The 16,182-nt window shown below is 47.6% G+C and overlaps 1 protein-coding gene across 1 annotated transcript; it reads left to right on the top strand.

Annotated features, from left to right (window-relative positions):
• Positions 1–6,195: 6,195 nt before the first annotated feature.
• LOC311178175 (caspase-7-like) lies at positions 6,196–15,505 on the top strand (the record flags this gene model as incomplete). The annotated part of the gene is made up of 6 exons (XM_084244550.1): positions 6,196–6,302; positions 7,143–7,276; positions 8,094–8,222; positions 11,221–11,399; positions 11,785–11,937; positions 15,179–15,505. 6 exons carry the CDS (start codon positions 6,196–6,198, stop codon positions 15,503–15,505), a joined length of 1,029 nt encoding a protein of 342 aa, XP_084100676.1.
• Positions 15,506–16,182: the final 677 nt, after the last annotated feature.

The raw sequence follows: 16,182 nt of genomic DNA, 5'->3' as shown, positions 1-16,182 counted from the left end.
TCTTTACGGGGCAGAAGAGAGCATTCGGGGGGCCTGTTGCCCACCCTTGCTGTCAAGTGTCACTTACGGTTGGCCACATCCCTGAAACCAACCAGCCAGCATTGGGGGGGGGTTGGTTGAATCCCTGAATATGGAACCAATGAGTAGAAAAAAGTCCCTTAACAGTGAACCCCTCAATTCAAACGAGCGGTGTTCAAGAGTCAACTGTGCTTAAAATCCTAATGGAGGAAGAGTAATAATAATGATAACCACTAATGGGGAGTGCCCTGCACTGTCAGCGCTTTATGTGTATCATGTATTAATTCATTTAAAGAGAAGATTGGTGTGTTTAACAATTGAAAGCGGTACCCCTTGAATGATTGCTTTTGGCAGCCCGAGTCTTACAAAAGGGGTGAGACAAGACAATAGGGCCAGGTGTGCTCCGGGCAGGCCCAGCTAAGGTGGGCAGTGGGATGAGTGGCCTTAGGGGTCAAAGCCAAGTCTGCGGCTGATGAGGTGATTAGCCCTGGGACGTGTAGCCTTACAGATGTAAGAGGCAAGCCCCCCACGCTGACTTGTGCCAGACACCCACTCTGGCAGGCTGTTAGAGAGGATGCTTGCTGCTCCCTGATGATGTTCAGCAGCTACCCAGGAAGATGCTGTGGGCTTCGAACAGAAGATCCTTCTGCCCTCGTGTTTGAAAGGGAAGCTCCAGAAAGCCTGCCACCACTGAGCTATAGAAATCGGCCTGCGTAGTTAAGTCCAGGGTGACAAGGAAGGAGGAAGAGTTCAAGCTGACTCCCTCCTTTGATGGCACTGGTCAGAGGTTCACTGAGCCCTGCCTCAGCTCAGCCTTCCACCTTTCTCAGCTCAGCAGCTTCCCTTTCTCCTATCATACCGAGTCTCCCCCTAATTCCTTGACAGCTCAGTCAAGTCCCCTGGTGTGGCCACTTGGTTTGTAGCCTGACATCAGTGACATCCTCTTTTCTGTCCCCCAAGGACACATGACCAGGTCCGCTTGTTCCCAGGTGTAGCCCCAACTCCTTCCATTTGGGCTTCTAGCATTAGACTTCCTGTACGTGTTCATTGAATGAGCAAAGAGAAGTCTCCAGAATTATTCTCCATGGTCCCAATAATATTAAAGCACATGCTTGGTTTTCTTAAGAGCCATTTCCCTAAACTCTTCCATTTCTTGTTTTTTTAGCAGTCACCTTGTTTTATCATCATACATCCTAGATTCAGCCTTTAAGGTGAGTATTAGCAAAGGCTCAAGCCTCAAATTCCTCAAGTCAAAGGTAGTATCCTTTTCTGGTAGATTTATATACTTTAATTTTGAAAATATTTCTGTGCTTTGCTAATAACAATCCATGTTGAAAGTAACCAAGACTGTGTAAGGAGATGAAATGGAAGCTGGCAGGAGTCTTTGCTTGCTAGGACTTAGGCTGATCTCCTCTGAGATAGGGTTATCTCTGTTTTTGAGAAATATTTTAGGTTCTAATCTGAAAACTGCCCCCCAACACCAATATGCTGGTGGTGATGGTGGAGATTCATGATGTGCTGAGAAACAAGATGGCACCTGACTTCTCATGGCCTTGTGCACATCTAGCTTCGGAGTTCCTCCCTCTCAGTTCTGTCCTCAGTATCTAGATCACACCTAAGGCAAGCTGGAAGGTCACAAGGGAACAGTGCTTTGTTCCCTTGGACACCTCCCCACGCTGCATTCTTTCTTCCCACCTGGTGCTCTGGGGTACTGTGAGCATTTTAGGGTGCACACCCGCCTCTGCTCTCTGCATTTGCACAGAGCTGAGACCAGCAGAAATCAGAGTCTGAGAGGTTCCCCTTTGGCCACTGGTGCCCTTAGCACCAACTCTCTGTTTTGCTTTCCAATCTCCAGATGTCACACGATGACAAACCGACTGTGGTGGAAGAGGAGCTTGAGGGGCCTACGCATTTAGCAGCTGATGATGACATTGATGCTAAGCCCGAACGGTCCTCACACAACTCATCAATATTCAAGTAAGTTTCCTGCCATCCAGTGGGACATAGGGTCTCGCAGGCTACCATGCCTCTGCAGTTTCCACCCACCCTCCCGGAGAGCAGCATTCAGGGAAGGAGGTTTATGCTGCGGGGGTCAGTTTGCAGAGTCCTGCTCTGGTCTGTGATAACTTTAGGGGCCTGGGGTGATCTCGGTGTGGGGGATCCCCAGCTATGAGGGTGTCCTACTAGGCACTTGTGCATCTGCTTGTCAGCTGCCCAGGACTGAGGCGCAGTCCGTGTTAGAGGCGGTGAGCAGGCAGCCTCGTGGGGAGCAGAGCATGGGCTGCAGGGCCGAATCTGGGCACTGAGGGGTAGAAGGTGTTAGGTGAGTCCTTCCCACCTGTGCGCTCAGAGGCACTCCATAGAAGTGGGGAGCAGCCTGTGTACTGAGCCCCACTTGTTCCTTTCTTGAGTTCACTTGTGTTAATAATCATAATCTGTTCACTTAACAAACTCTTGTAAGGCCAGCACAGTGTTGCACTTAGTCCTCTTAATCCCAGGACATGGTTCAGTTACTTATCACTGTTTAGACAGCAGGGAAACTGAGGCACTCAGGGGTTTAGTAACTTGCCTTTCTGATGACAGTAAATAAGTGGTAGAGTTGAAGTTACAGCCCAGACAGTTCCAGACTGCTCTCTAATGGCCCTGCTGTGTCCTTTTCACTTAGAAGCAGGGCTACAGGGACGTGCAGGAGTCTCCTACCTCCCCTTACCCTTCATCACGGAGGGGTGGTGAGCAGTGGTTTCTCTCAAGAGGCAGGAGCTGTCGTGTGGATCAGAAGTATGTCCACTGGAGAGAGACAGTGAGGGGGTTAAGGCTGAGGGATCTAACCCACACTGCAGAGGCTGGGGAGAGCATCACAGTGCTGCGCTCAACCGCCTGTGCCACCAAGGAGGCCCACACTGGCTAACTTTCGTTTGCACCTTTCCGTGCCTGTCGGTACTTTGCAGAGCAGATGGGATGATTATTACTGACACACTTTGGAAAGCACCAAACACTATAAACATACTACCAATGTTTGTTGTTGATGATTTAGGGAATCTCTGAAGTGGGTCCTCCACCATCTGTTTGTCCCATTTGTCAGATTCGGGAGAAAGGCTTGTTTCCATCACCCCGGACTTGAGAGAGGCTCAGGGTGCACATCTCCTAGTTAGGGTCTGTGCCAATAGTTCTCACATTTTCCCTCTACAAGGTAGCCCTTGTTCTCCTTGTTCTACTCCTTGTTTTGTTCCATACCTAACACTACTCATTGGAAATCACCCCACACCAGCGCCTGGAGAGCTTCTGTTCTTTCACAAGATTGTGTGATTTGATTAAAAGACACCCCCCTCCTTTGGTCCCGCTAGGAAGTGGCCATGAACTGGACTTTGTTTTTTGGTTTTTTTGGTTTTTTTTTTTAATGGTTTTTTTTTATATATATATTTTTAAGATTAATTTTTATTTATTTATTTATTTATACAAGCACTGGTTATAGTCAGAAGCGTGGGAGGGTGAGAGAATTCACCAGAGCCAGAGCGGGGAGCAGAGCAGGCAGAAGGACCGAAGTATACTGCTGAGGGGAGCAGCGGGCGGCAGGAGAGGTCTGCGCGCCATGTGGGACCCTCCTCCGGTGGCCGAGGAGCAGCCGGGGATCGAACCAGTGCTGCAGAGGCTGCGGGCAGCTTCGCAACCCAGCGCTCAACCGCTGCGCCAGCGGGGAGGCCCCATGAACTGGACTTTGTACCTGACTTGTTGGTCACGGTGGGAGTAGGTCACTTTTTGGATAAGCTTGTGTCTGCCAGCCCAGTTTTTCACTGAGACGTGCCATTAAGGTTTTAACTAGAAATGAGAGAGGTGGGAGCAAATTGGGAAAACTTGTCTGTCAGTCCACAAATGTTTTCAAAAACAGGTTTCTCCCGCTACCCGAAAGTAAGCATTCCTATCGGGTGTGATTTGGTGTGTTATTTTTTTGGTCAGAAAATCCTTAAAATATCTTCCATATAAATGAGTGGTAATAGCAGTCCCCTGCCCAAAAATAACCTGTCAAATCATATCAAATAAGAAAGTTCTGTTTTCCAATTCGTGGTGGGGGAGGAACAGAGGAGGGAACCAACTTGTAGTATTTGGCGTGACATGCAAAAGAAATAAACAACAATTGTCCTATGTTTCTGCAGAATCAGCAGCTAAGGGCTACTTTCAAATAGCTGTGGGACCTCCCTGGTGGTGCAAGGGGTTAAGTGTCAGCGCTATGAAGCTATCTGCAACTACTGCAGCACAAGTTCAATCCCTGGCCAGGGAGCTAACCCACGTGGCACAGCAGAACCTTCCTATCTTACCCGCTGTTCCCCTCAGCAATATATTTCAGTACCTCTGCCTGTTCTGCTCCCCCTCTCTCTGGTGAATCCTCTCACAACCCTCTAGCCTATACCCCAGCACTTGTATGCATAAATAAATAAACCTTAAAAAAAATAAAAATAAAATAGTTGCTGCTCAGAGCAATCCTTCTTTCTTCAGGTGAGGCTGTACTTAATCTCTGCAGCAACCTGGCAGTAAGAATTGGCAAAACGGAAGCAGTGGCACCGGCTCACAGTAGCCACAAAGGGAGAGAGAATGGGGTAAGAGGGAGACCATTGCTGGGAGAAGGGGCTTCGAAGTTCCACAGCTATTAGGAGAGACTCTCGCCTCTCCCTCTCTCATTCTTGTAGAAGATGTGTCTGTGCAATAGATTTTACTCCACTTCACACACACACACACACACACACACACACACACTGCTTTCTCCCTGATGCCTTCTCTACAGTCACTTCCTCCTTTTATTTGTCTCACGTCACATGCTTTAATCTGATCTTCGGGTTTTTGCTTCCCCACAATTAAAGCTCAGATGGAGTTTCCCCAGGCCGGCCCCTCTTAGGAAGGTGAATTCAATGGGATTGAATTAATAATCGCTCTCTGATACGCATCTGTGACCTCAGAAGACCTCAGAAGACCTGGGTGTAACAAAAAGCTGTTTTGGCTAGAAGGAAAATTAATATTGACAGACTCAAATCCAGAAAGAGAAAGCAAATATTTAGTTCATCTTGAGAAAGAAGAGCTCTATTTAGGGGCAGGACAGGTAAGGGAAACTGTACTTAGCTGAGATAAGAATCACATTTCATATTCAAAGTTAAATTACTTTTTATATTCACGAAAAATATATTCTTTCAAGTGTGTATTTATTTATTCCCCTGTTGTGTTCCATTTTTTTTAACCAGTAATTTTCTAAATTCTAACTTGATAGACACAGAATCCTTTTCTTTTTCATGCATCTTACATTGGAGCCTGTTTTTCTTATAAAAGATATTTGCCAGTTTTGTTTTGCTTATCATTGAGGATGGGCTAATGCAGCCCGAAAATCATTGCAGCTTGGTTATTCAGATATTGTTGTATAGTCAGATTGAAAATAAGCCCGTATTGCAGAAGATAGGAGACTTTTGTACCTTAAAGGACTTGAGTGCATAAATTGTAGCCTTCAGTATAGTCCTTGTGTGGCCTTGAATTAGCAAAAGAATGTCCAGAGCGAATGAGAAAAGGCAAGTGAGATCCCCAGCACCAACAAATTTTACTTGTAGTTATTATTACCTATAAAATGGGTACGATTGTTCCGCTTCCCCCTACCTCAGAGGCTTCTATTGAAGGCCAGCGATTGTGTTTTTCAAAAGCATGTAAAGACCCAAGACGATAAAGTGTACATTGTATAAAAATGATGATGTAAAAAATATACGAAAGAAAAGAAAAAAAATTAAAATAAAATAAAATCAATGGATGTTGAATTTTTAAAAAAAGGCTGCACAGCTATTTTGATGTGCACAGGGCACTCAGCAGGGATGTGGACAAGGTGGCAATAAGGAAATAAATCTTACTCCTTACGCCATGTCCTTGAGCAATGCCGACACTCACTGACCTTTGTCTTTGCTGAGCTTTGAGGGAGACTTGGGAGTGGGGACACTCCATGGGAGAAGGCACCTGCTGCTGCCCAGTCTCCCATCTCCAGGCCTGGGCAGCATTTCCCTCAGGGAATGCACCTGCCACACACGGCAGTGGGCCTAGACACAGCTGAGGTATGTGGCAGCCTGCACTGTCATGTGTGACCAGGCAGAGGCTCCAGGACAGGAAATTGATGCCAGTGAAGGGCAGTGACCCCCAGCCCAGCCCACACGGGCGATGGGTGCAGACCCTTACCCCAAGTTCTCTTTTGAGCTGCCCCTCTGGGGAAGGAATGTGAAGAAAAATCCTGACAGGAAACAAAGGCAGGGAGTGGTGTCCAGAAGGTACGAGAACAGATTCAGGGTGTTTGTCTTTTAAAAATAAAGTGATATCAGGGAAGAAACTGGGCCTTGTAAACACGGGGAATCATGTCATAGCAAAGTTGAAAATTAGCAATAAGGAAACCAAAGTTTCAACCTGTAGAGCTGATGTGTACTCTGGACCAAGGCAGGAGGGGGACAGCCACATCCTTTCAGAGATTGAGAGACTCTAGCAGATAAGACGTAACAAAAACTCAAGAGTAAAATGCCCTTGGACTCAAGTTTGCCAGCTACTGAGCTTAGTTTCAAAGTTTCATGCGCATTGTTACATGGAATTGCTTTACATGAATATTCAATAATTTAGCTATTCTACTGTAAATGGACACTCTGATTATTTGCTGGCAGGGACTGTCATTAAGCATAATGGTCTCCACATGTGTGGGGTCTTTTGGTAAACAGTGTTGCTTTTTGGGGGTCCAAGTGGAGTCACTCTGTCTTAGGATACATTTAAGTCCAGTTTGGGAGATGCCAGTGTTTCTCACTGGGTGTACAAATAGGCTCCAACAGTACGTGAGGACTCTGGGTCTGACCGTGATCGCCAGCCTGGTAGCCGCCGTGGTGGGTGTGTGCTGGGATTGAGTTGCGACTTAATCTCTGTGTCTCTAGCATTTAATGAAATTGCAAAGGAGAGCACATTCCATTTAAATATGGCAACTAAGCAGAGACATCTGTTCCTCCCCGCCCCGATCTTTTTTCGAATATATTGCCACTCTCCTGGGCTCCCCTCTCATGCAAATAGTAAGATCAAGAGCCCAGTGCCGGCCTGACATCTTCTAAGTCCATACCTGGTTTTATATTTCCCAGTAAGCAAAGGAAAAGTGACTCTAGGACATCTATCAAGAACCAAGACTTTGAGGCTTTATGTCAGTATAACATGGATTTTGAGAAGGTGGGCACGTGCATCATCATAAACAACAAGAACTTTGACAGAAGCACAGGTAGGTGTGTGGCCTGCTCCCTGCCAGTTTGTTGAACTTGCATTAAGACTTGTATCAGGGGCCTCCCCTGGTAGCGCAGCAGTTGAGCGCTGGGCTGCGAGGCTGCCCACAGCCTCTGCAGCACTGGTTTGTTCCCCAGCCGCCAGCGAGGGTCCCACAAAAAAAAAAAAAAGGACCTGTATCAGGTCCTCCCTGGTGGCACCAGGGGTTGAGACGCAACCTATGAAGCTGACCGCAGCCACTGCAGCACTAGTTCCATCCCAGGGCAGGGAGCTACCCACATGGTGCAACAGACCTCTCCTGACTTGCCAGCTGCTCCCCTCAGCAGTGTATTTCAGTCAGTCTGCCTGTTCTGTTCCCCACTCTGGTGAATCATCTCACTCCCCACACCTCTGGCCTGTACCCCAGGTCTTTTATGCATAAATGAAATCTTTTTTTAAAAAAAGATTTGTATCAGACATTCATAGGAGAAGTGCTGTGTCCCTATGCTGTGGCAGACACACTTCTGAGGATGTTTTTCACTGAGTCCAGGAGAAGGGCATGCGGGGATTTGGGAATGTTCGGTCTAAGAGGCCTCCATGTGCATTAGCTGCTGTGAAACAGGAACCAGAGGCCAAGAGCAGAGGTGCTGTTTGGCCTGCACTGGAGCTGCAAGTGACCACGCTGAGACTCACCCTTGAGAGGGGACTGAGATACCCACTCCTTTGAGTTTGTTTTCAGTTGCTCACCATGCACCCAGGAGCTCTTGGCCTGTGCACACCAGCTCCCAGCAGGCAGCAGGGGATACTCATGTTGACCTCTCATGTGATTCCCTCAGGCAATGATCCCCGAGATGGAACACAGAGAGATGCTGAGGCCCTTCTGAAGTGCTTCCGAAACCTGGGTTTTGACGTGACTGTCCGTAATGACTGCTCCTGTGCCAAAATGGAAGCTGTGCTGAAGGAAGGTGAGTCTCCTCTTCCTCCGCCCCCACCTGTCTCCCTGCCCCCTGCTCCTGAGAGGGATGGGCCAGGCTGATGCTGGCAGGACACCTTTGATGGCCCCATGGATTTCAGTGTGGGAAGCCTGTCTTCCTCCTGGCCACTCCGTGTCTACCTCTGGGGCCAGCAGGTCTCCTTCAGGAAACTTAGCTTTCCCTAAAAAGATGAAGGCAGCTTACATGACAGCAAAGGAAATAGGTTCTATATCTACAGAATCTTCTCAGTTTGAAAAGACTCAATCATAGGGAAGTAACAAATCTGTATCTTCCCATTCAGAACAGTTTGGGTCAACTTCCCCTAGTGACTGAAGGAGAAATAGTCATCCCCATAGAGCAGCACCACCTTCTATTTTTGACACAGCACATTCACAAAACCATTTCATTAGACCTTGAACACAAGCACTGCAGGATATCATCATGCCTGTTTTATAAACCCAGGACGGAGCTTTTGAGAGGATAAGGAAAATACCAAAGGCACAGTTAGCAAGGACAAAACCAAAACTCAAGCCATGGTCTCCTGATTCCAGAACAATCGTATTTTCCATTACACCACACTACCTAGTGGACACCATCTAGGGTATTCTGGCTTTTAGGGTGAGCATTTGAAAGTAATACCCTACTAACTCATCAGACAAGACCCACAGTCAAATCATAGCTGCTCTTCAATAAACTGCTAGAAAAGGAATGTCACCCTCTCTTCCAATAGCCTTTCTCATTATTTAAAAACCAGGCAGGCATTTTGGCCCTTTTGTTCCTCCTCTGTTTTGCAATAAGTCCATGGCTGCTGCTAATATCCCCTGGATGTGGACAGAGGATTAGGCAAGTAAGGCCTTTTCCCAGTGGGGGATAAATTGAGGTTCACACCTGAAGCTTGACCCAGAGAGAATCCTTTTATCCTGGAGGCTGGAATCAGGTTACAGAAAAGCAAACTGAAGTTCCAAGAATTCAAACAGCTTTCCTAGAGTCCTGCAACTAAAGCACCAGGGATGGCTTTCCAAAATAGTAAGTCCGGGGCACCAAAGTTCCTGCACTTTGTTGTTCTTGGAATCCACACCAGCTAAGCAACTTGTGCCACCAGGCATACACAGAATTGAATGAAGGTAATCACATTTAACCCATTTTTAAATTTTTCATTAAATAGTTGTTTGAGTTGCTTGTCTTCCCCTCCCCCTCACTTACCCCTGACCTATTCTCCCACCATCCTTCTAACCTCAGAAACCTGTCACTTTGGTTATCAGTCCATCTCATTCATCCATTCTCTTGTCTTTTCCAAATTTCTTCAAACATGAACCTTGAGACCTGACCCTCTGTTCCCTGAGGGGCCACCTGATGGAGCAGACTGGGAGCCAGGGGTCCAGCTTTGGGTCCCTCCAAGCTCTGACACTGGCTACTCAGGCAGGTCAGCTTCAGTGTGGGTCCTGCTACCTGCCCCTCCCATGTCCTGGGGTTGGGGTGAGGAGTAGTGAGCAAGCAGGGCTTGAGATGTGCAGCAGGCAGATGGAAGGACTTGGCTCAGCAGGAAACTGTTCTTATGAAAAGTGAGTCATTCAGTCCATGCCTGTGCATGTCACCAGCACCAAATTCTCACTTGTTGTCCTATAACAATAGTCAGTGGCTGTTTTTCATGACCGTCCCTGCAAACAGTTCCAGTGAAGGCAAAACTCACACTTTCTAGCTCTGTCATAATTTGTCTGATCTGAACATATACTACATGGTAAAAGAATTCCAGCATCTTGGACTTCTGTTGGCAGAACCAACCCAGAATCCTTGTACAGGTAGATGCAAGGGTGCCACAGTGACTGGAATGGGAGGGGCCACACCGGGCTCACCTGGCTCCAAGGCTCCCACATGCCCTTTGGGCAAAGTCAAGGGACTCTCCAAGATTCTATCTGTTATCAGTGATACAAAGATAAATGAGGCCTTCTTTAAGGGGCTCTTGCAGGGATTTAATAAGAGAACTCACGCAAAGTGTCCAGATCTCTGTCTGCACATAGTAGGTGCTCACAGACTTCTATGTCTTACTTCACGCCATCATTGATCAAGAGAAGAAGAAGGGAGGAGAGGGTTATACCCGTGAGCAGCTTGCCGGCTAGTTAGAAAGAATCCCAGACCTTAGATGAGTTTGAACTGAACCGACCATGAAGCCCTTCATGGTTCCTCTCCTCAGGATCCAAAACATCGGCCAGTCTGGCATTGGCTGGAATTTTTGTGAAATTCTTTCCTTTATAATTTTATGTTTTACCTTTTAAATGGCAGTCACATCACAGAACGCCAGGTGTACCACCTTAGCCTTCACGCGCACAGCTTCACGACATTAAGAACATTCGGGCTTTGTGTGGCCATTTCCCCATCGTCCGACTCCAGAGCTTTCTTCATCTTACAGAACTGAAACTCTGTCCCTTTTAAACTCGAGCGCCCCAGTTCCCCTTCCCCATCCCTGGCCGCCTCCACTCTCCTGTCTGCCCCTGTGACCTTGACCGTGAAAGGCTGCCTCAGACTGGGATCATAACATAAAGAGTTTATCCTTTAGTGACTGGCTTCTTTCATTCAGCACAAGATTCTGTTTTCTTTATCATTACTTGTGTGATGCATGCCGGGCCCCTGTGCAAATAGTATCCCATTTCATAGGTTCTGGTTTCCTAGGCCAGTCCATACAGCAGAGCAAGACACACAGGCCTCAGTCACCCTGTGTCACACCTGCCAGACAGCAGAGCCAAGCTCAGAGCATGCCAGCGTGTTGCCTCCCAGCATCTGAACCCATCCCGCACCTCCACACAAATTCTAGAACTCTCCCTTTCTAACTTCTTCCCACGGGTCTGCCTTCTCTCCAGAGGGGTGCTCCTCCAACCCCCTCCCATCCCCTCCCAGAGTCAGTGTCAGCTTCCAGACTGGCAGGGGATATTACAGCTGAGCTCCCGCAGGGCATAGATTTTAGTTTTTCAATGTCCACATCTCTGGCTTGCAGTTTCTGAACAGGACCACAAAAATTCAGCCTGCTTCGCCTGCATCTTACTGAGCCATGGAAAAGAAGAAGGTTTCATTTATGGAACTGATGGCTTGACATCAATAAAGGAGTTGGCAGCCCATTTTAGAGGAGATAGATGCAAAACCCTTGTAGAGAAACCCAAGCTCTTCTTCATTCAGGTAATCCAGCCAATAGAATTTTCAAAGCCAAAACAATTGCAAGTGGGAGGGGAGTGCAAGTGACTTGACTTGGATTGTAGCCTTTTTACAAATCCATGTGCTATTTCAGTTGGGTTTGTAGTTCTGGGCTTTGGGGACTCTCTAAATGCTTGACATCTGCATTTGCACCATATCATAGATTATGGGGGTTATAAGACATTGCAAGTCTCATCTCTTCACTTAGTAAATTGACACAAGATTCACTCACTTATTTATTCATCAAATTCTCCCTGAGCTGCTAGAACGTGCCAGGCACCGTTTGGGGGGCTCTCTGCTCACATGTGTGTGAGCAGCACAAACATTTCTGTCCCCAGCTCCATGGCGTGACCTCTGCTTTGACACTTAGGCTTGCCAGGAGACGGAGCTGGACAACAGCATCCAGGCTGATTCGGGGTTTGTCAGTGAAACGGATGCTCAGCACCACTACAAGGTCCCAGTTGAAGCCGACTTTCTCTTCGCCTCTTCCACCACTCCAGGTATCAGCCCAGCTGTCTTCTCTGTTCCGTGCCACACCGTTGCACCACCTGCACACAGGCTGGGGACTGTCTTAACAACCCCAAGTAGAAACTTAAACCACAAGTCCATTAGCTCGCCCTCCTGGAGGTCAGACTTGCAAATGGGTTGCCAGGCTCCCTTCTTCAGAGGATGTGGGGAAGTCCACTTCCTTGGCTTCAGCACTGTGTTTGACCCCTCTGCCTTCCTGGGCTGGTGGCCGCCTCCCTCCATTTAAAGTCAGCAGCTTCACATCTCTGACCCCTTCCATGGGCACAGAGCTCCCGACCACAGCTGGAAAAGACTCTCTTCTTTTAAGGACTCTTGGGATCACTGTGGGTCGGCTGGGTAATCCAGAACAACCCCCCATCTCCTTCCCATTGCCTGGGGCACATCTACAAAGTCCCTTTTGCCTAATGGGGGAACATGATCACAGATGCAGGGTCAGGGCCTGGACTTCTCTGGGCCATCAGGGCGCCTGATGCGGAGCGTGTCTGCTTTCCTCCCTGAGAAAGCTGGATTCTCTCACTGTTAATATTATTGGAAATCATACAGACAAATCTTTCTATAACCTTTTGCAATGTATAGTGTTTTTATGCCTTTTACCACATCTCATCCTTGTAATAATTGATGGTCGGGAAAGGTGTTTTTACTGTCCTAATTTTACAGAAGGGAAAAAAAATTGAGCCCAAGTGATGTGTCAGGGTCAGGCAGAGATTTGGGGTCACAGTGGAGTTATGGCTCAGCTCTAGATTCCTGTAAACTGCCCCCCCCACCATGCTAGGCACGAGCAGGCCTGCTCCTTCTTAACTAAGCTCCATGTTGCCTGAGTAATTTTAATGAAAATCCCTCCTGTGTTTTGCACAAATCCCATCACCGATTTCTAATCCTCCCAGCTGCAGTAGCTGCTTGTCAAATGCTGGACACAGAGGAATTAGTTATAATAGAAAGTTGCAGTATATTTGGAAAACCAAGTCTGGCTAGATCTACAGATGTATTTTCTAAGAATGTTGACTTCACAAGTTTTAAGGATCATAAGAAAATAATGCTGTCGTCCTGCTCTTGAGAGGGAGATGGTGTGAAGAGGGCAGGTGTCTGGGTAAATAAATAGACCCTGTGTTTACAGATGCATGGCATAGATCAAACCTGGGCCAGTAGACTTATAGGAGCTCTGAGCAGGCTCTGTCGGAACTGTAGAAAAGAAGGGTGAACTCTAGGAGGCTGTGGGAGAGGGTTTCCTAAAACGTGAGCTGCTGTAACTGAGTCTTAGAACCCACACAGCAGGAGCCAGAAAGAGGGCTTGTAGGGTAGTTCGATCGATAGCCCAGTGCTCTGGTGACACCACAAGACTAGATCACAGTGTGTGGTTCGCTCAGCTGCTCTAACAAAGCTCACAGACCAGGGGGCAGACGTTTGTAGCTCACAGTTCCGGAAGCTCCGAATCCAAGGACACTAATGCTCTTGGGTCAGATCCTTATCGCCTCCTTTAACATTAATTGCCTGCATGCAAGCCCTGTCTGCAAATACAGTCAAATATCTGAATTTGGGGACTCAGTTCCTAGCACAGAAGTCATGGTGTGGATCAAACCTGGTCCAGTAGGCAGGGCTCTCGTGCTGGGCTAAGCAGTCCAAATTTCTCCCTGATAAAAGGATGCAAGGAAACTGTTTTAGGGAGGAGAGTCTCAGGGTGAGGTTTGCATTCTGGAATGGCTTCCTTAAAGATCCTGACGGGTAGGGGTTAGAGGAAGTGAAGCTGGGGCAGTGACAAATGGACTTGATACACAGGTTTACCCTCGCCAGAAGCAGAGACAGAGGAGTTAATGTAATGGGGTAACATAGGTGAACCCCTCACATACACTCACACATGAAAAGCTTTGTCCACAAAGTTCAAATCCTCACACTGGTGGTTCCCATATCATGTGCTGCAAGAAAGAATTCTGAGTGCCCTCAACCCCTTTACACAAATGGGTTATTTATGTTTATTCAGTAAGGATATGAAGGATATGAACGATAATGCTGATGAGCCAGTTCTCACCAAGCGATGTGAATGATTGGCTGGAAGAAGAAGAATCACAGCTCTTCATGTGAAACAAACACAGCTTTTGTTTCACTCTGCCCTTTTAAATTGGAGGAACTGGGGTGGTGGGATCTTCCTTTGTCCCTGGATTAAGACTCCTGCAGGTGCATGACTTTGCTGCTCATGCCGAGAAGCCGGGCATTATTGTTGCCTTTTGAAGTCACAAACAGTTGCAGTGTCTACCCCGGATGTGCAGGCTAAGAGGATAACAAAAACCCAAACCTGACTTGGCTCCACACTCCCAATTCCAAGGTACTCAGGGGGCCTTTTGCCTATAGCTTTCTCACTTTCCCCCAACTTTCCAGATCCCTTTTAGATTCCCTCAGGGTCAAAGATGACAGGGAGGCAGGGCTGGAGGAGACAAGTTATGGGTAAGACCCAGGTCCTGAAGTGACCCTGCTTCTTGTGCTCTGGCCCAGTCAGCTGACTAAAGCTGCAGCATTTCCTCTTGGGCACATCCTTGGTGCTTGGATTTGCATCTCCCTGCCTGGTTGTGCATTGTGATTCCTTCCTCAACCTCTGGGCTTCCTCCTGGGTACTTGCGTAACCTCTTTCTGCTGATGTCTCCTTAACCCTTCAGTAAATCCTATTGGACACGACCACACCAAGAACTGAGACAGTGGAGCCAGCGACCTCTCCCAGAGACCACGTGTGCTCTAGGAGAAAAATTCCCCTTCCCATCCATTGCTGGTGCCCGCAGGGCAATCCTACTAAGGCAGCAGGGCACTCAGCCACCTCTGGCTGCTACATTTCAGCAGCAGCAGCCAGGCTCAAGTTCTGTGTCCCCCCCCCCCCCCCAGCAGGGACACATCCTGGAATTCTCAGAGGTCACTGCCAAATTCCATCTGGAGGCCCGGAGAGAAAGCAACAGCACGCATTGCAAAGAGTGGTGGGAGTTCCAGGAGATGGGTGGTTCTCCATCACTTCCTTTGGGATACTCCCTGCCCACCCTTGTTTCGCACTCACTCATTGTCTGATGTGCCTCCTGTGAGCGCCTCCATCAGATGGAGGCATGTGCCCCAGTGGGGGCTGTCAGCAGATTTCCACCCACAACAGGAAGCACTTGTTAATGTCTCCACACACCCCAGTATGTCTGTGATGTTTGCTTTCTGAGCCTACTGCAAAATTTCCATCCTGTATGCAGAATGGGGTGGGGTGGGGGTGATTGCAGAAGAGCAGGCACGGCTGCCCCAAATACCCAGAATCTTTCTGGGTGGTGAGTGGAGCAGGGGCAGTCCACTGGTCATTGTCTCTCTTCTCTCCCACTGAAGGCTGCTACTCATGGCAGAGCCCAGGAACTGGCTCCTGGTTCATACAGTCCCTCTGTGACGTCCTGAATGAACACGGGAAAAGGCTGGACCTCATTAAAATACTCACCAGGGTGAACCTCAGAATGGCCAGGAACTTCCAGTCCAGGACCGACAACCCAGACATGAGCAAGCAGCAGATCCCGAGTATCGCCTCCATGCTCACCAAGTTGCTCTACTTCCGCAAGTAACCGCTCGAAACACGGCAGCAGAGAAGCAACGGATCATTCGTGGACGAATCAGACCCCTAGGAAGTATCTAGACATTCTGAGGTGTTCTAAATTGAAGTGGAGATCATGAATGAATTTGTTTAGTTTTAATTTCAGGAAAATGTGTTGATTCGACAAGGAAAAAACCTTCATGGTGCTTTGTGTGTTTGGGTTTTAGTCTTTTTTTTTTAACAATGTTATACGTTTGATGATGTTATAATTTTCTTGTATTTCCTTCTCCTTGTTGTCCCACTTACTACAACAAACATAACCTCTGCAGATGACTCTTGGTGGTGTCCACCGTGATTGGTGATGACATTGGTATACAGTTTCAGAGTCATATTCATACCTGGCAAAGAACCCCAGGGCTTGACAGAAAATAGCTTGTGTTTACCTGTAGTGCAAAAGGTGGTTATTGAGTGTGATTTGAGTCCTTTTTTTTTTGTTGACTTAGGGAAGATTCTCATGCACAAATTCCCAGATAAGCTGGGGGAACAGAGAGAAATGTAAGGATTCAAATATGTATGAGTCAGGATCCAGGTAGAAAAATAGGACCATTCTCGGTGTTTCAGTCGAAGGAACTTAGTAGAGTAGTTGACTTACATAGATGATAGAAGAGAAGCCAAATAAATAGAGGTAGTTGTCACTGAGGGTTTTGA

Source organism: Talpa europaea (assembly GCF_964194135.1).
Source record: "Talpa europaea genome assembly, chromosome: 10".
Taxonomy (NCBI): domain Eukaryota; kingdom Metazoa; phylum Chordata; class Mammalia; order Eulipotyphla; family Talpidae; genus Talpa; species Talpa europaea.
Note: the sequence above shows the minus strand (reverse complement) of the source record. Positions and strands in the feature narration are given on the sequence as shown.